The sequence below is a fragment of the Leucopleurus acutus genome, assembly GCF_964270905.1.
Source record: "Leucopleurus acutus genome assembly, chromosome: 2".
Taxonomy (NCBI): domain Eukaryota; kingdom Metazoa; phylum Chordata; class Mammalia; order Artiodactyla; family Delphinidae; genus Leucopleurus; species Leucopleurus acutus.
In genome coordinates this window covers 174,912,877-174,931,744 of record NC_139143.1, presented here as the reverse complement: position 1 = coordinate 174,931,744, position 18,868 = coordinate 174,912,877, and the positions used below count along the sequence as shown (strand labels likewise).

Genomic DNA, 18,868 nt, shown 5'->3' with positions numbered 1-18,868 from the left:
AACCCACCTGGCTGTGCTCTGCTTCCCTTTACCTCATCGGCACCCATCGCCCAGCTTGTACCAGTTAGGGGGCGGGCATAGCTGAGTTCCTCTCTCCACCGGGGGTCCCAGGGGTGGGGATGGAGCCAGGGCTCTAGTCCCTCTCTGGCTTCCACATCTGCCTCTGCAGGTAAGGGGCCAGGACTAGGGGTCCTCACCATCTCGGAACCACTGGATGTTCTGCTCGGCGTCTAATACATCTTCAGAAAATAGGCAGGACAGGGAGAAGGATTCCTTCTCACGGGCGAAGACTGGTTTCAGCACCGATGTGAATTCCACATTGGAGCCAAACATCAGTCCTGGGTGGGAACAGAAATTTAGGGCAGAAGTCTTCTAAGGCTGCCAGCTCAGCCTGGGGCTTAGATGCGCGTGAGGACCCTTCCGGGGTGTCCCTGCTCCTCTGGGTCAGGATTCACAGTTTTGCAGGTGGTGTTAACAAAGAGAAGAGGGGGCCTGAGCCTGGGGGCCGGGGGTGGGGAGAGATTTCTCTGGGTGGGACCAGATGAGCCGAAACGGCAAATACTGGTTTGTCTTTTTGGATTTGCCTTTTTCTCATTCAGTCTTGGCCACTGAGAGTGCAGCAGCTGGAGGCAGCTCCGGGGTGCCTAGGGACCCCAGAAACCAGTCCACAGGTATGAACAGTTTATAGGCAAACCACACGTGGACAGCCCGTTGTGGGCAGTGGATGGCGATATTCTAAAGGGGACTGCTGGGGGCCCTGACGAGGAGCCCCAGACACCCTCCTCCCTGAGGGCCCATCCCTCCCCAAGCCTCCTTACTTTTAAAGATCTCCGAATCGAAGCCAGCATCCTTCCCCAGGTAAGCTGAAAACCCAGAGCAAATGGAGTTGGAGAAGGCTCAGAGCCCACCTTCCTACTGGATTTTGGAGGCATGGCCTTTGGTCATGGGTTTGAATCCTGATCTGGCAGTGGCTCCCCCTTCAGCTTGGGGAAAGTTCCCTAGCCTTTCTGTGCCTCAGTTCCTTATTGACTCCTCCCTGATGGTGGTGGCGGGGGGATTCTGAATACATGAGTTCACATGAACAAAGCCCTCAGCAGGAACCTGGCATACAGTCAGTGCTCAATAAATGGTGGTTTCCTTCCTTTACCCAAATCCACCGCCAGAATCACAGTCCTACAGGTGGAGCCTGGTCAGACTGGGATTTCTGGTGGGTCCAGGGCAGCGCTAAGAGAGCCTCCTGGAGGCTTCAGGGTGAAGTCCAAGGTGGTGTGGACACGGACCACCAGGGGATAGTGAGAACATTTTTATTCACATAGCGGGTACCACGTGTCGCTTATTAACTCGTTTAATCCACAGCAGCCTTGTCTGTTGTTGTCATTATTATCCTCTCATACAAATGAGGAAACTGAGGCATAATCACCTAGCGAGCACCCCAGCAGCCTGAAGCCAGGACATGACACTGGTCCCTGGGATGGCCTTGATGGAGGAGGGATGGGGATATGTGGATGAAATGATGGGAAGGACGGGCGGACAGAGGAAGGCAGGGCCCAAGGGCCCGATGCCTGACCTTGCAATTGACTCTGGGCACTGCCTATAGGGATGGCTCAGATTCCACCCAGAGAGCCTGGCCTGGCAGCGGGGACAGCTGCCTACCAAGAGCGATTTGGGGAACAAGGCAGAGGGGTGGAGAGGCTGTGAAGGACAGTTTAAGAAGGTCCGATGAGAGGCTGGGAGGTGGGGACTAGACTCAGGCCTGTCTGCTGTTCAGTGTGTGTGTGTGTGTGTGTGTGTGTGTGTGTGTGTGCGCGCGCGTGCGCGCGCACACAAACCCACACACGTGCAGTTTCTCTCAGGGCCCTGAGGGCAAAGCCTTGGGCTCAAAGGTGTGGCCTTCTGGGCTGGGCTCGGCCCTGATCCAGCCAAGTTTTACCTAAACCATCTCATTTAATCCACAGGCGTATCTGAGGGAGGCGGTAGGATGCCCCCTTTGCAGGTGGGGAGGTCAGGTAAGTGAGACGGCACCCAGGCTCACACGGCCGGTCAGCGCCAGAGGCAGCAGGTGGACGGGGGCCTGAAGGAGTCCTGAGTGTCTCCTCTGCCTCCTGCTGTGATTAACCTCCAGGAGGGACCTGAGCCCACTGGGGAATATGCACCAGAAGCCAAAAGGGGCAGGGGGGGTCAGGAGGGGACTTGGTAGGAATCAACCTTTGCCCCTGAGGACTGCTGGTAGCCAGGCCGCCCTCCCAGAGGCCCTGAGCTGGATCTGGACCCAAGCCCAGCTCGATGGGATGAGCATGCTCTTTGGGGACAGGCAGGTGGGGTCCCCTTGAACAGGGATGTAGGTTGTACAGTCTGAGGGCGGAGGATCTCACTTGCTCTGAAGGCCCTGGGGAGCGGGAATCCCGGTGGCTGCCCTGGTCACCTGATCCCAGACCAAATACCCCTGGGCTGAGGGTCCCTCCCCGAGTCTGGCGCAGACTCATGTCCTCATCTGCTCATCTGGGGTTTGCTGTGGGCTTTCTGGCCTGTTGGTGATGGCAGGACTCACTGCGGACAAGGACTTTGGCGAAGGAGGAGGCCTGGCCGTAGGCGTTCTTGACCATCACTGTGTAGGTGCCTGCGTCCTCAATGGTGCATCTGAAAAGCAGGGAGGGAGATGTTCCCCCGAGACGGCTGGGCTCCACGGGAAACTCAAGTCCCCGTGCAGATGGGGTGTGGGGGGAAGGGGGAGGTTAACAGGAAGGCCTGGGGGAGGACTTCAGGCTCTAGGTCAGGGCCTGCCTCTGAGAAGCTGGGGGCCTTGGGGCTGCCACTGTCCCTCTCCAGGCCTCCAAGTCCTCCTTTGAAAATCTCGGGATGTAACAGCAGCCTAAACCGCCTCAGGTGAAAGTGCTTTGAAAATATGATTGTTATCAGAACACTTAAGCTAAGTGACTTGTCCAGAGTCCCAGAGCAACTGGAATTCAACCGAGCTTCGAGGGGATGAGCCCTCCCCCAGGCACGGCCTCTGGCCCTATCAACACCTCCAGAGCAGAACCCTGGAGCTGGAGTTGCCCCAGGTACACTGCCAGTCTGTGCCAGAACTGGGCCGGATGCCCAGGGGTTCTCAGCCGCAGGCCTGGTTTTCACCACCAGCCAGGCCAGCCTTGTCTTGTTCCCAGTGGAGGCTTGGGCCAGCTCCATCCCAGGGCACCATGGTGGCAAAGAGGCTAGATGGTAGGACACAAGTCACACATCCAACCCCATCAGCAAGCAGAGAGGCCCCTCGGTGCCCCCTCCCCTCCCCTGGCTGCTCGGGGCAGGAATCCCTCTCGTTTCAAGGGCCGGTTCCATGTGTCCCTCCAGGCTGCCCAGCCCTGCATGCTCTTCCCGACTGTGCCGCCCACGGGGCGCCTCCCTTTGTAGCCTTGGATGGTCAGGTACTTATGTCCATGTAGCCTCACTTTGCTTCTCGAGGGTCCTGTTCATATTTGTGTCTCTGAAGCCCGAGTTGCTTGAGGTGGCGGGTTTGGTGTATTGGAAAGAACCCAGATGGAGAGAACTGACTCAAACCCAGGACCTGCCCTGTACAGGCTGCGCAAGACACTTAATGTTTCAGAGCCTCCGTTTTCTCACCTGTAACACGGACAGAACAACGCTTCCCTGCGTTGTGGAGAATGGTGGTGGGCATTATGTGTAAAGCAGCGAGCGCAGGGCTTAGCACCCGGAGGAATTCAACACCTGGCACCTCGTACGCATAATGCACACTTCGGGGCAGACTGTGCTCCAATTCTCCCTCCATACATCCTGCCTCTTCTTTTAAAACCATGCTTAAGACTCACCACCTCCTAAAAGGCCTACCTAACTCTCTCCTTCCAGCTGCTCCCCCTTGCACGTGTGTGTGTGTGTGTGTGTGTGTGTATACGTGTGTTTTCTCTCCTCCAGCAAGGAGCTCTCCCTGCATGCCTAGCTCAGCATTCATTCAGTCCTTGCTGCTAGCCTCTGAGTCCAAATTTTTCCCCGTGTATCCCAAGGCTTTAGAATCACATGGGGGTGTTTGTTAAATACAAATGCCTGGGCCGCACTTCAGAACTATTTAATCTGACTCTCTGAGGGCAAAAGGAGGGTACATCCCACAAATCAGTATTTTAACAAGCACCCCAGATACTTCTGAAGATGAGGCTGACTTGGTTCATAGCTCCGAGGAAGGGTTTGGATTCATTGCTCTGGCTGTGGTAGTGCTAGGACTGGGGGCCGTGGGTCTCTAGGGCTCATGGTCCTACCTCCTAATCTCCAGTGTCAGCAGTCCATAGTTATTGGTGATTCGGTACTTTCCGGCAGGGAAGAGGCGGAGATCAATTCGCATGTCATTTTTGTACCTGTAGAGACACAGTGGTGTGTGGAAGGCAGTGTGATTCAGTGTGGGAAGGATCCCGAGCCTCTCAGACCTGGATTCCAACCTCGGCTTTGTGCTGCTTACCTGTGTGACCCAGGGCAGCACTTTCACTGCTCTGAACCTCAGTTTTCCTCATCTGTGAAATGGGAATAATAATTGCACTGACCTTGTAGGGTTGTTGTGATGACTAAATGGGATAAGATATGTAAAGCTTGAAGACTGTACATAGCACTGGTCCCCAACCTTTTTGGCACCAGGGACCGGTTTCGTGGAAGACAATTTTTCCACAGACCGGGAGGGGTGGGGAGGGGGATGGTTCAGGGGTTGGGAATCCCTGCTGTAGATGCTCAAGGGTTCATTCTCTTCTGGAGGGCGAGAAGAGGGAGCTGTCATTAGGGGTATCTGCCCCTCCCCCTACCAGTGGTATCCCCCAAAGACCAGGCCCCAGCTTTTCCTTCCTCTCTGAAGGGGGTACCAAGGAAAGTTCCCCATCCCTACCTTCTTGTCAACCCCAAGGACAGCAGTTCTTGATCTCAGTTCTTGTTAAAATCACTAGAGGAAGCTTTAACAATCTCCATGCTCAGAGTCTGAACGTAAGCCTTTGAGAATTTGCACCAGAAACTGCTCATTGGTCTCCAGTAGCCATTCTCCCTCTTATTCTAAAGTAAATATGACATGTTTCTTAGCCTCTCTTTCTGCTAGGTGTGGCCATGTGACTAAACTAAGTCTTGTTAGCAGAAAGTAAGTACAAGCTTCTGATGACATCCTTTGCCCCTTTTCCCATCATCTTTCCCTCCATTCTGCGGCAAGAATATGGCCATGAGGGCTGCATCTCGAACCAGGAAGGCCTGTGCCCTGAAGCAGTGTGAGGGAACAGGCCTGCGTCCCTGAGGAATCTGTGGTGGAGTTGCCATAGCAGCCCTGCCCTGTCTACATCAGACATTTACATGAAAGAAAAAAAAGATCTATCTTATTTAAGCCTTAAAAAAATCTCCATGCCCAGTCTCAAGCCCAGATCAATGAAATCAGAGTTTCTGGGCATGGGAACTAGGTATCAGTAATTTTTAAAATTTCCCAGGTGATTCCGAAGCATGGCCCCGCAGATCGCCCTGCCCCGCTCTACCCTGGATACTTCCTTTTGTTTTCTGTGAACTCTGGGGTCTGGTTTTATCTGCCACAGGCACTGAACAATGAGGTGGCCTTGTGTCTGTCCACAGCCCACTGGGGTATGTTCTGGAGGCCTGAGGAGTTGGGGTTGGCGAGTGAATGTCTGTGAAAATTAGTTTGCTGTGTGACCTTGGGCAAATCAGTCCCCCTCTCTGGGCCTCTGTGTCCATGAGAACTTTGCATGAAAAATCAGCCCCAGTGGTGGTTGAGTTCAAAGAGGAGGCCTTGGCCAAGAGAGGGCACCCCAACCTCAGTACATCACCTTCCTTGGACAGCACCCATCCCCCCCCCCCCCCGCCCCTGTTTGTCTCCATGGCAACCAAACAGTGCTGTGCCCACGCCCCACTACACAGCCCTCAGGCTGTGACCTCTTCTGAAAGGAACCCAACTAAGTCTCCTGTGGGGAGGATGGTGCCTAATCTGCATGCCCAATCTTTCCGCATCTCCCAGGCCTGGGGGCCAAGGTCAGCCCCCCCACCCGCCAGCTGTCAGGAACATTCCAGACAACTCAGCCTGGCCAGCTTTCTGCCTTTCCCAGAAAAAGCAGCAGCTGCAGCTCTGGGCACAACCCGGGCAGCCAGAGACCTGAGGTCTCATTTTGCCCCCCTCTGGGCTTCAGTCTCCTGCCTGTGCCGCAGGCCCTTGAAGGATGAGGCTGAATGGCAGCCAATCATAAAACAGCATTAAGTGAGACAGCTAAGGCGAGGCACCCAGCCTAGAGCCTGGCTCAGAGAGGCCCACATAAAATAGTGAGATTTTTATTATTTTTCTAGGTTTATTTTTCCCCTACATATTCTGGTGTGTTTTTCCCCCCTTCCCCCCTTTATTTTTTTAATTTTTAAGTTTTTGGCCATGCGGCTTGTGGGATCTTAGTTCCCCCACCAGGGATCGAACCTATGCCCCTGGCAGTGAGAGCGCCGAGTCCTAACCACTGGCCAGCCAGGGAATTCCCCATATTTTGGTGTGAGATTTTACTTTTGAAGGCTACTTGGCCTGGGAGAGTGATTCTGACATTAATGAATTGTGGCCAGGGCCCACTTCTGCAGTATAAACATAGCCAGCCTGGGCCTTGCCTAACTCGCCTGAAGTTGCCCCTGCATTCAGGAAGTGCTCAATAATTGGTGAATGAATGGACTCGCCTGACAAGCCTGGGCAGCCAGTATCTTCCTGCTGACTGGGGGGCTGGGTCTCTACCAGGCCCAGGCAGAGCTCTGGAGGCCAATCCCGGGATGATGTGTGGCCCTGCCGGAGGTGATTGATGAAGGGAAACCAGATCCCAAAGCCAGGAGCCCCGGGGGCCACCTGAGTCCCTCTGGCTGGAGGTGGGCCTGGCCTTGGCCTCTGCCACTTACAAAGAATGCTCAGCTCCTTGTTGTGGCAACCTTGCTGGCAAGGGTGGAAACAAGACTCCCTCCCAAGAGGCTCCCATGACATGGCTTAGATGTGGGCCTCAGTGCCAGGGCAGGGCAGGGCTTAGCTGCCAGGCCAGGCCAGCTGAGCAGCTGACCCCCACTTAGCCCAGGCTGGCCATTGGGAGCAGTCCTCCTACTGGACTGCCTTGGTTCCCAAGGAATTTGAATGAATGCCACCTGGCAATGACCAGCCCCAAGGCCACCTCCCTCAGAACACCTTTCTTGATTGCCTTGGCCTAAGCTCTTTTTCTTTCTCTGACTTCTGAGGCATTATATATGCTTTAAGGAAAAAAAAAAAAAAAGAAAAGCCAACTGGAATGATCACTTTCCTACTCTCCACCCCCACCTCCACCAGGCCCATTCAGGAGGCTCCTGCCTCTGCCCGCCTCCGCCGGCAAGGCTTCGACTCTGTGGTTCTGTCACGGGTTCACTCACAGGAACGGCACCTCCTGCTTTCCCAGCACCTTTCAAGTTCTGAGGGCTTCCACGTTGTCGTGGCATTAAATCCTCGCCACGTGCAAGCCGGACAGGAGGTCTTCAACCCATTTTACAGAACAGGAAACGGAGGCAGGACCAGAGAGGTTAAGAGCCATAGTTGAGACCACACACCAAATTGGCAGAGAGAGAGCGAGGCCTGAGCTCCTTCTCACTACAGGGCCCCCGCCCTCCCTGCCTCCCCCCATCTTCCTGCAGCCCCAGGGATGTCCAGCTCAGAGCAGCTGCCTTCACATGCCACCAGAATCATATTTTTACAAGCGCTGGCTCCCCAGGCAGCCCAGACTTCTAGCCCCAGGCTGGCTGGGAGGCAGCTAAGAATAACCCCTCTTGAGCCTCCCCAGCAGCTGCTGCTCTGTTTGGGGAGGGCAGAGCTCAGGGTCTGTGGGTCTGCAGCTTTTCTAAGGCGGCAGGAACTTCTAGGGGAGGGGCCGGGTCCCTGGAAGGGAGGTGTTGGGTGTAAGGAACTCACACTCAGGGAACCCCCAGAGGCCCAGAGCATGGGGGCAGGGCAAGGACCCCTTCTCTCCTGCCCCCCGGGGGCTTACCAGGTGACCTGGGGTGGAGGCGAGGCCTGGACGGTGCAGGTCAGTAGGACCGTGGTGTGCTCCCAGACGGCGTGGGAGCGCAGCGGGATCCAGAACCAGGGCCCGCGTCCGGAACACAGATCCCTCAGCTCCTTGGCCTCCCGGACCTTCTTCTCTGTCTGGAGGTGGGAGGGGGCCTGTGACTTCTATGAGCCGGGGCACCACCTCTCCCCAGTCTTTGCTGTTACCTTTCCCCCGACACCCAGGCTCTGGAGTCGGGCCCACGTGGGCTGGAGCCGCGCACCCCCCCAACCAGCGGCTGAGAGGCAGCGAGCCACAGAGGGCAGGGCGTGGGGTCAAGGCCAAACGCTGCTACTTACTAGCTGTGAGACCATAGGCCAGTCCTCCATTTCCTTATCTGTAAAATGGGGATGATAATAATATTCCCCCACCCTCCTGTGGGGTTGCAGTGAGGATTAAATGAATTAATATGTGAAAAACATAGGCACTGATAACACCCATGTAAGTATTACAGCTGTTGTTGTCCTGCCCAGGGAGGGGGAATGGAAGTGGCTTCAGATCCCTGACGTTTGTTAGGAGTAGCATTCCCTGAGGGTCTTCTGTGTTCCAGGCACTGGGAAAGTGACTTTACCAGCTTGATCTCATTTACTTCCCACCTCGACACCAAGCATTGGTACCACATACACCCATTTTACAAATGAGAAAATAGAGGCTCAGTTAGAACTATTGCTTGACCAAGGTCACGCAGCTAGAGGGTAGGGGCACTGGGATGTCCAGCTCTTCTTGAGAAGGGGGTAGGTTGAGTTGGATGGCGTGTGATGGGTCTCAGTTTTCAGGGCCCTGGAGGCCCCAGCCCATGCCTCTCACCTGCCATCTCAGCGCCTTCCAGTCTCGCCTCTGGCGCAGCAGCCACTGGGTCCGTAGGAAGGCAATCTCCGTCCTCTCCCACTCATTGCCGAAGCCCACCCGCTTCTGCCCTCTCTCCTCCAGCTGCACGGTGCTGGTCTGGCGCCTCAGCTGGGCCTCCCTGCGGTGACGGAGGCCATCAGGGGTGGAGACCCTGGGGTTAGTGATGTGGGGACGCCCTGGCCCTGCCTTCCCCACGCCCAGCACTGCCGGCCACACTTAAAGCTTCTTGAGGACAAGGGCAACTTTTAATCCTCTCTTGCCTCCAGAATGCCCTGCGTGGGTCCGGCTTTTAGAAGGTGCGTAATGAATATGATTGATCCAGTTCACGAGGCTCTTTCACAAGCCATCGTTCCTCTTGTTTTCACTGCAAGCAGGTGGACAGGTCTTAGTCTCCCCGTTCTACAGGGTAGGGACCTGAGGCTGGGTAACCTGCTCCGGGCCAGCCAGGACCAGGACTCAGGCCTCCTGATGCTCTCAGGCTCAGAGGCCTTCCCATCTCGGGCCTCGTGTCCAAAAGGTGGGCTGCTTTCCTTGTTCCTCCTCTCCCCATCCCCGCCTCCTTCCCCGCCACGGAAGCCGGGTGGTGAAGTACAGACCCCCACCAGCCTCTCCCCCGGGGACGCTCCCTCACTACTGCCTGAGGGCTCATCCAGAGGGTGGTGCGGCGGGCCTTGTGGTCAGTCAGCCCCGGGCTTAAACCTCTGACTAGCCGCTACTCTAGATGTGTAACTTCGGGCAGGTTCTTTAAGTTGAGTGTGGGAGCCCAGTGGGGAGGCAGAGGACTGGACCCGACGACCTCTTCCCAGCCCAGAGCTCTCTGGCAAGGTCACCTGACTTACCACGACGTCTCTGAGGAGGCCGTCAGAGCCAGGGCTGCTGCGAGGGCGTAGTCTGCCGCGCTGAACCGATACCCTTCCTCGCTGCCCCCGGGAAAAGAGAGGTCATGGCTCCTGCAGGTTTGGCTGGGGGTCTGGCTGCGGGATCCATCCTCCTACCTCGGGGTACTAGCAGGCACCCTCGTTCCTCACACCGGGCTCTCAGAAAGCAGGGCTGTGCCTGTCTCCTCAAACTCAAGTACACAGAGGTCAGGGCTACGCCTCCCCCCGCAGACCGGGGCCTCCAGAGAGCAGAGCTGCGCCTCCCCGGCGGGCCGAGGGCCCTGGGGGAAGCGCAGGGGCTGGGCTGGGTCCCCGAGGCTCCCACCTGCTGCGGAAGGTGCGCTTCCGCGAGGAGGAGCCCATCCGCAGGCTGTGCTGCTGCTCAGACTTCTGCTCTTCCTCGTGGCGGCGCTCCAGCCTGTGCATCGCCACGGCCTGGGGTGCCCGGGGCTCCCCCGTACCTCCCGGGCTCTGAGGCAGAGTCATGGCTGCAAGAGCGACGACCTGCCGAGCCAAGGTACACGGTCACTCCACCAGGCGTCCACCCGCCCCTTCCCCGTGGGGTCCGCCAGCATCTCTGGAGGTTTGCCGGTAGGGGTTCTCTCTCCCGTGGGCAGACAGGGGAGCTCAGGCCCGATGCGGGGGGACCCGCCCAGGTGACAGAGGCAGGCTTTGCGCTCTCAGCCTGGCTTGTCCACCACCCCATGTGCTGCCCCAGTGGCTCCCGGCTTCCAGCAGCACCTGCCCCCATCCCCCACCCCCCACCCCCCCCACATGACCTGGGCAAGGCCCTCCCTTCTCCGGCTCTCAGCTTCCCAGACGGTGAGGGATTGAGCACTCTGATGTCCAGGACGTGGAGAGGCAGGCGAGGAGCGTGGGGGACCCCCAGCTAGCTAGCTCTGGGTTCTTTGCACTAAATTCCTTCCCAGATCTGGGGTGCGGTGTCACCAGCAGGCCTCTGAGGGCCCTCTGGTGCTGAGGCTCTAGGATGCCTGGTGGAAGCCCTGGAGTGGCTTCCCATCCTTCTCCGGGTGGGAATTCGGGGCCAGGCCTCTGACCTGGGAGGCCCTGAGGTAGACCCTGGCCATGAAGGCGGAAGAAGAAGGGGGGCCCTCCCCCTCAGCCCTCTCCTGTCTGCTTCCACGAGGTCCGGCTCTGCCCTGTCCGTGCCTCTCCCTCGGGGCCTGCTGGCTATGGCGGAGTGTGTGTGCGGGACTGTGTTCTGACCTGGGTGTGAACTTGCCCGTGGGGGACCATTTCTCTAAGTCCATGATGTGGTAGGTGGGCCCGCTGACCTCATCAGAGCTCCTTGGCCTCAAAGGGCCTGTTCTGAGGTGTCGGGGGGCTCAGGCTGCCAAGGGTCAATTTTATTGGGATTTGATCCTTCTGGTTCCTAAAAGTTTGCTCACTTTGGGCATCCACAAAGGACACCCAAGGCAGACTGGGTTGCTGCGGAGTGTTCGCCGAGACCAAGGGCTGCCCGTGAGGCTTCTGGCCTCCTACAGTGACCCCGGCTGAACACAACGGCACAGGCACCCCTTGGGCTTCCCACGCGCTTCCTCCTGAGGAGGAGGGTCTGCCTGCACCCAGAGAGTGACTGGCCTGCCCTTTCTGTCCCTTCCTCCTCACAGCCAAGGAGAGAGCCGCTGGGTACCACCCTGCAGAGGGAGGCCCCCGGCTTTCCTGGGACACATGGCCCCGGCCCTAGCAGCTGAGGGTTAACGTTCCCTGGCATCAGCTGCTGGCTCTCTTCCCCGGATGCTCTGTTCCTGATTGGCGCAGCCGGGAGGGCCTGGCGCTCATCCCTGACCTCCAGGGCCGCCTGCAACCAGACCCCTGGCTTTAGTGGATGAGCCATCGATTCTTTTTAAAGCGATGACTGAGGCTAAGGATTAGGCAGCAAGGAGGAGATCGCAGCTTCCCAGTCCTGCCCCCAGAGTGCCGTGTGCCTGCTGCGGAGGGCTCAGCAGGGTGTGGTTGGCCAGAAAGGGAGATCGTCCCCCGTGCCGCCCCGGAGGGTGCAAAGCCGCGGGCCAGGGCTCCTGCTGTGTGACTTTCCCCACCCACTCCACTTTCCTCCCAAGCCTCGGTCTGTCTGCCGCCCACCCCCAGCCCTGCCCCGCCCGGTCCCCTGACAGCATCCCTCAGTGAGAAGGGGCGAGGAGGCCTCTCCTATTCCTCAGGAGTGGAAGAGACGCGCACCAAGCCACAGTGACTCAGAGCCCTGATGGCAGAAAGCTGGGTGCTGTGGGCGGGAGCGGAGACACAGCCTGCCCAGCCTGGGATGTGCTCTTAATGCTCCCACCAGCTTCCGAGGCTGGAGTGCTGGCCTCGGTTTCGTACCAGCGAGCCCAAGCTGGATGAACGCCCTCCCCGCCTTGCCGTGCGGGCCCTCCGGGCTTGCGCTCATCCCCTGCCTGCCGGGCTGGCCAAGCAGGGCTCCGCCAGGACTGCTCTAGGTTTGCTGGACCTACCGGTCCACCCCGGTCCCTGCTGATGCCTGCTTCCTACAGGAAAGCCTCCACTTCTCAGGGCGTCCCGAAGTGATGTGTGCGCACGCGTGTGTGTGTTTTGTAGCTTTCACATCACAGAAGGCTCAGCTCAGAAGATCCAGGGCCACACAGAACAGTGTGATGGGGCAGAGATTTTTTCTAGAATCCCCTCTCATTTCCACTTGGGGTGATACCTAAGCACATGTATACTTTTGCTTTCCAAATCTCCCAGGATCCTTTCCCAACACACACACACACACACACACACACACACACACACACACACACTCCACTTGCCAATGGAAAGCTGAGGGTCTCATTATCTGGAGGTCTCCCTCCCCACCCCTGATCCCTGGAGGTGACTCACAGAAGCAGCCGTGCCCGCTTAGTGTCTCTGGGGAGAAGATTCCAGAGGATGAGAGGGTCCTTGATTTCTTCTTGCCCTGGACTCAGCAGGGACCGGGAGAAGAATGTGATCTTGGAGCCTGCAAGGGCCTTAAATATAGCAGCGCTGAAGCAGTGTGATGATAATGGATGAGAACTATGGGGGGGGGGGGGGTGCCGACAGAGGGAGGGGCCGTTCCCTGGGTCCAGCATTGCCAAGACGGCAGCAACAGGTGGAGCTGTCCCCACCCCCACCCCCACCCAAAGACAGCTCCTCCCCTCGGCTCCATCCCCACTGCAGTGGAAAGGAGCTCATAGCTCAGGCCTGGTTGTATGGAAAACAGATCAGGGGAGGTTTTCTCAGCTGCTGGGAGCTCTGATCTGAATTCTACCTCCCCCCGCCCTGCCCGCCACCGTGACAGGTACTTTGGGGAAGACCCTCAGCTTCTCTCATCTGATTCCCCTTCTGAAAATAGAGATAGTGAGGCTGGGCCCCCAGACTTTGTGAAGACATGGAGGGGATGTGACCTAAAAATGAGTCTTCAGTGCTCATAAGTTATCACTGGCGAAAATGGAAGTGGGTTTCTTCTCATCTCTCTACACAGCCCCCTCCAGCAGCTACTGACCAGCCCCGCCCGGCCACAGTGGGGTATGTGCGAGGGTGTGTGCAGGGGTGTGGCACAGGCAGGACAGGAGGGGAAGCCTTTTCCTCCTTCACTGTCCAAAGTTCTCAGGCGTCCCGAGTGGCCACTGTGGGAACTTTCTTCCCCACCTTTGCTCGCCCTGCTCCCATCTCAATTTTTTCCCCTCATGTTCATTCAAACCTAGGCCTGGTGGGCACTGGGGATGCAGAAGGGAAAAGATAAGATGCCTGACGTTAGGAAATAAGCCCTAATCTAGACGCGGACACAGGCAGTTACAACAGGACGTGATGAGGAAGATACACCTGAGCCCGGTCTCGGGGGATGAGCAGGTTTGGGGGAGGCTGTGCGCCCCAGTGCAGAGAGACAGCTTCCCTCCTGGCCTCCTCCTGGGACCTCAGGGGGGCCCAGCAGCACTGTGCCTGTCATTCTTCCTAGTGCCTTGGGGACCCCTCAGGAGAGGGTGTTGGGGAGAGAATACACAAGTGAGCTCTTCAGACAAAATCTCAGTCTCCTAAAACGGAACCCTCACGCACTACTGGTAAGAATGCAAATTGGTGCAGCCACTATGGAAAACTGTATGGAGGTTCCTTGAAAAATTCAATAGAACTACCATATGATCCAGCAATTCCACTCCTGGGAATATATTTAAAAAATGAAAACATTAATTCGAAAAGATACATGCACCCCAGTGTTCATGGCAGCATTATTTACAATTGCCAAGATATGGGAGCAACCTAAGTGTCCATCAACAGATGACAGGATAAAGAAGGTGTGGTGTATGTATACAATGGAATACTACTGAGCCATAACAAAGAATGAAACTTTGCCATTTGCAGCAACATGGATGGACTTGGAGGGCATTATGCTAAGTGAAATAAGTCAGACAGAGAAAGAAAAATGCTGAATGATATCACTTATATGCGGAATCTAAAAAATAAAACGAACTAGTGAATATAACAAAAAAGAAACAGACTCACACATATAGAGAACAAACTAGTGGTTACCAGTGGGGAGAGAGAAAGGGGGAGGGGGAAGATAAAGGCAGGGGATTAAGAGGTAAAAACTACTGTGTATAAAATAAATAAGCTACAAAGGTATATTGTATAACACAGGGAATAGGCAATATTTTATAATAACTATAAATGGACTATAACCTCTAAAGTTGTGAATCACTATATTGTACACCTGAAACTTATGTAATATTATACATCAAATATACTTCAATAAAAAATATTAAAATAGGGCCTCCCTGGTGGCGCAGTGGTTGAGAGTCCGCCTGCCGTTGCAGGGGACACGGGTTCGTGCCCCGGTCCGGGAAGATCCCACATGCCGCGGAGCGGCTGGGCCCGTGAGCCATGGCCGCTGAGCCTGTGCGTCTGGAGCCTGTGCTCCGCAACGGGAGAGGCCACAACAGTGAGAGGCCCGTGTACCGCAAAAAAAAAAAAAATAATAATAATAATAATTTAAAAAAAAATTCTCAGTCTCCTGCCCTATTTGAAACCCCCTTCCTACGCATCTCCCTTCCTTCCTGGATGCAGCATTAAGAGCATCTTTGGGTGGAGACCATTCGATGGCTCTCTCCCATTTTTTTTTTTAATTTATAAATTTATTTATTTTTGGCTGCATTGGGTCTTCATTGTTGCGCGCGGGCTTTTCTCTAGTTGCGGCGAGCGGAGTGCTACTCTTCGTTGTGGTACGCAGGCTTCTCATTGCAGTGGATTCTCTTGTTGCGGAGCATGGGCTCTAGGCACGCGGGCTGCAGTAGTTGTGGCACACGGGCTCAATAGTTGTGGCTCACGGACTCTAGAGCGCAGGCTCAGTAGTTGTGGCGCACGGGCTTAGTTGTTCCGTGGCATGTGGGATCTTCCTGGACCAGAGTTTGAACCCATGTCCCCTGCATTGGCAGGCGGATTCGTAACCACTGTGCCACCAGGGAAGCCCTCTCTCCCATTTTATACTGACCCAACATAGGAAGGGATTTCCAAGACCCACATTTATACATTCATTGTGAGGAGTGAGTGTGAATCTGTTTTACAGCCAAGAGGTGTGGGCTTCCAATCCAGCACGAGACAGACATTTAAACTGGTTCTATAACCCCTTCCCCCCAAAGCAGCCTGATGGAGGTGCCCCCGCCTACTAGCTCTATGACCTTGGGCAAGCCATTTTGGTTTTATCACCTGTGCAGTGGGCTCAACGATGCCTGCTTTGCAGTCTGATTGCAGAGATTCAAATAGGGAATGTGGAGCCTGTGGTGCAATGTCTGGCACCCAGCAACATTTGCTAAGTGAGAGCTCCACCAATAACTGCACGACTCTAGGCGTGCTGAGAGCTTTCTCTACCCCTCCTTCTGGGTGTGGGATTTCCATGTGCTCCATGTACCCTAACCCAATGATGGCCTCCCTCCTCCTGATGTGCCTTAATGTGAGCACAGCTAGCCCTCAGGCCATGAGGCTGAGCAGAGGTCAGACTTGGAGGTATAGGAACCTTGGTTTAAATCCCAACCTCAGGACTTCCCTGGTGGTCCAGTGGTTAAGAATCTGCGCACCCAATGCAGGGGGCCTGGGTTCGATCCCTGGTCAGAGAACTAGATCCCGCATGTCACAACTAAGAGCCTGAATGCTGCAACGAAGATCCCGCGTGCTGCAACTAAGACCTGGCGCAGCTGGATAAATAAATATTAAAAAAAAAAAAAAATCCCCACCTCTGGCACCTGTACTAATGGGGGGATCTTGGCCTCCTTTCTGGGCCGTTTCTTTATCTGCAAATTGTATGCAAGCTCTAAGACAACAGGGAACTTGCCTGCCTGTCTTGTTCACTGTATCCCTAGCCCCAGGAACAGTGCCTGGCATACAACTGGGTCCTTGATATATGCTTTTTCCCTTTCTTTCTTTCTTTCTTTTCTTTTGGTCACGCCATGTGGGATCTTAGTGCCCCGACCAGGGATGGAACCCGTGTGTGCCCCCTGCAGTGGAAGTGCGGAGTCCTAACCACTGGGCCGCCAGGGAATTCCCCGTGTATGCTTGTCAAAAATGAATGAATGATGAATACCTATCTTGCAGAATGTTTATGATATTCAAATGAGGTTAAAATGCGTGAAATGCCTGGTATAGTATTTAACTCATGGCTAGTACTTCTTAAATATTTCATTCTTTCTCCTCTCCTTTTCCCTTTCGTTGCCCTCCCTGGACTTATGAATATTACGGACAATCATTTGAACCCTATTCCACCTGCCAACCACCCTGAACCTCCACACCATTGTCTGACAGCAACCAAACTGTTTTTGGCTGATGGCCCCACCTGGTGGTCAAGTGGAGAACTGTCTGGTCCAATGCGTTCTCCCACTACCTCCTTTCTCCCTGCTTTAGTCTCCCTTCCCTCCCTCTGCTGTTCTCACACTTCAGTTAATTCCAGTTACTGTTCTTCTCACACTAGCAGGTCAAAACGCATATTCCTTATGCCCCTTCCTCCTTAGAGTGGGAAGGGAAAATCAGCTGAGGGCCTGAGGGTGTGGGGATGGGGTCTCAGAGCTGTGTCCCTCTGTCCAGGCTGACACTCAGACTGCGGATGGGCACAGAGGGATCCAGCCTTGCCCTCCAGGACTCTGGAGGAGCCCTCGTCCCCGCTAGCCCTATTCTCTGGGTGGAAATTCAGGCAACCCCTGTGTGTTCTTGGGGCTGGGGGTTTGGGAGGCCAGGGATCTGTAGCCATCCCAGGTTGAAATACCACCCCTTGTTGCAGCTCCCCAGCTCCCATACAGGGGAGGAGATGGGGGTGGCTCTAGGGGGATGATTTGAGGCCACAGGATAGGAAAACTATTGGTATAAGAGCATGGTTCCCTCCACTTGCCTAAGAGGAATCATCAAAGGAGTTTACTGAGAATCTGGATTCCCCAGTCGCTATGGGTTCAGCAGGTCTGGGCTAGGGCTGAGGAAGCTGTATTTTTAGTAAGCTCCTCAGGGGATTCTCATGGTGAGGCAAGTTTAGGAAACCATCTTGGGCAAGAAACCCCTCTGAGCCACATTTTCCTCCTCTGTAAAATATCTGTAATTCGGCCTATTAGGGCAGGTGAATGGAAGAACGAGCCAGCGAGGACAGGAACTTCCCAGCAGCGGGGTCGAGTTCCTCCTCCTCTGACTTCTCCTCGTGCAGCCACTGCTGGACTACTATTCGTTTGCTCCTGGGCTGGGTTCTGCCTGCCTTGGAGGCAGGTGATACCTTGCAGACTCACCTTTCTCTGGACTGTGTGGGGCAAGGCTGTGGAGAGTCCTGGTGGTGGAGTCAAAGCCTAGGACACTCAGGAATGCCAGCGTCCCCACCCAGCTCCGGGGCCTTGGACACTCTGTCCCCTAGCTGGTAGCCTGAGCTGCCTGCCTGGGAGGCCAGAGACCTGAGGGGGTGTGCAGCCTGGTGGGGACAGGGCCAGCCTGAGGAGGGTCACAGGACCCAGAGAGTCATGGACTGTAGGAACGACTGTCGCCCCAAGGAGCTTAGAGAGCTTTGTGGCTTGTGAGTTGGAAGAAGTGTTTATGACTTTTAGTAAAAAGTCCTCTGACACCCTGGCCCTCTCACCTGGTGAGAACAGTCCAACTGTTAAGCTGTTTTCCACGACTAAACAAGGTGAGACAGTCAACCTTTGGCCAAGTTCACCCTGAGTGACAGGAAGCAGGCTTGTCTGTAGTTTGGGGGAAGGGAGCAGTCATTAGGGCCAACGTAGAAGCTGCCGGAGGAGAAAGGGCTGGGGGTGCTGGAGAGGGCGGTCCCTCCCTCTGCTATGGAGATATTGGGTCTAAACCAGTGACCCTGAAGAGATGTTAAATATTAATTACAAACAGATAAGGACAGTGCTCCCGAGTGCTGTGTCGCAGGGAGGGGAGGGGTGAAGAGGAGGGGGCACGTACTGGGTACAGAGGAGGGAGGGCATTGCACGCTCTGGAAACGGTCTCACCGGGGCAACTGGACTTTGATGCTATTTCTCAGAAATGTTCAGACAGGGCTTTGGGACAGGATGGGGTTGGGGGCGCTTGCCCCTTGGGGACCCCATGGGGGCCTCCCCTCCTAGTGCCCCAGGAGTCTCATCCTACAAGAATCCAGACTGGTGTGGAAGGTTCCTTCTCTTGATGAACAAAAATCGCTAGGTTTGAGCTCCAGCTGTGTCACGGCCTCAGTGGGGGCCTGTGGGGGGGAGCCCCTTCTCCTCTCTGGGCCTCGGTTTCCTCATCCTAGGGGTCACGTGGGATGCAATGATACAAAGGATATGACGGCGTGCTGAAAGCTCGGACAAGGACCCTGTGCCAGGGCAGGAGGACAGGGTAGCCCTGTGCTGCCTCTGGTGGGGTGTCGGGGAGGAAGGTCCTCTGAGAATGCTGCTGCCACGCCCAAAACGGCTTCCACCTATGAACTCAAGGACCCTGGACCCTGTTTCCTGCAATCCCTTCCCTCGCCCCCTCCTAGACAGTCCAGCTCCTTCAGCTTGGCCTGGAGCAATCCTGAGGAAATCAGGATAATTTAAGCCCATGAGAAAATGCTTGATTCAAAATCAAGCTGAATTGGGGGAGGGGGTCACT

At 55.6% G+C, this 18,868-nt stretch overlaps 1 protein-coding gene across 1 annotated transcript in view; it reads right to left on the bottom strand.

Annotated features, from left to right (window-relative positions):
• MYOM3 (myomesin 3) overlaps positions 1-12,749 on the bottom strand; it is a gene marked incomplete at its 3' end in the record, with an annotated part of 46,208 nt that extends 33,459 nt beyond the window's left edge. The window contains exons 1-9 of the mRNA XM_082834837.1: positions 12,644-12,749; positions 10,110-10,288; positions 9,746-9,826; positions 8,865-9,024; positions 7,998-8,155; positions 4,263-4,358; positions 2,549-2,637; positions 819-863; positions 198-338 (exon numbers count right to left, since the gene is read on the bottom strand). Of these exons, the coding sequence (XP_082690963.1) occupies positions 198-338; positions 819-863; positions 2,549-2,637; positions 4,263-4,358; positions 7,998-8,155; positions 8,865-9,024; positions 9,746-9,826; positions 10,110-10,270 (931 nt within the window). The 5' untranslated portion in view covers positions 10,271-10,288; positions 12,644-12,749. The remainder of the gene's footprint in view (positions 1-197; positions 339-818; positions 864-2,548; positions 2,638-4,262; positions 4,359-7,997; positions 8,156-8,864; positions 9,025-9,745; positions 9,827-10,109; positions 10,289-12,643) is intronic.
• Between the last annotated feature and the right edge of the window lie 6,119 nt (positions 12,750-18,868).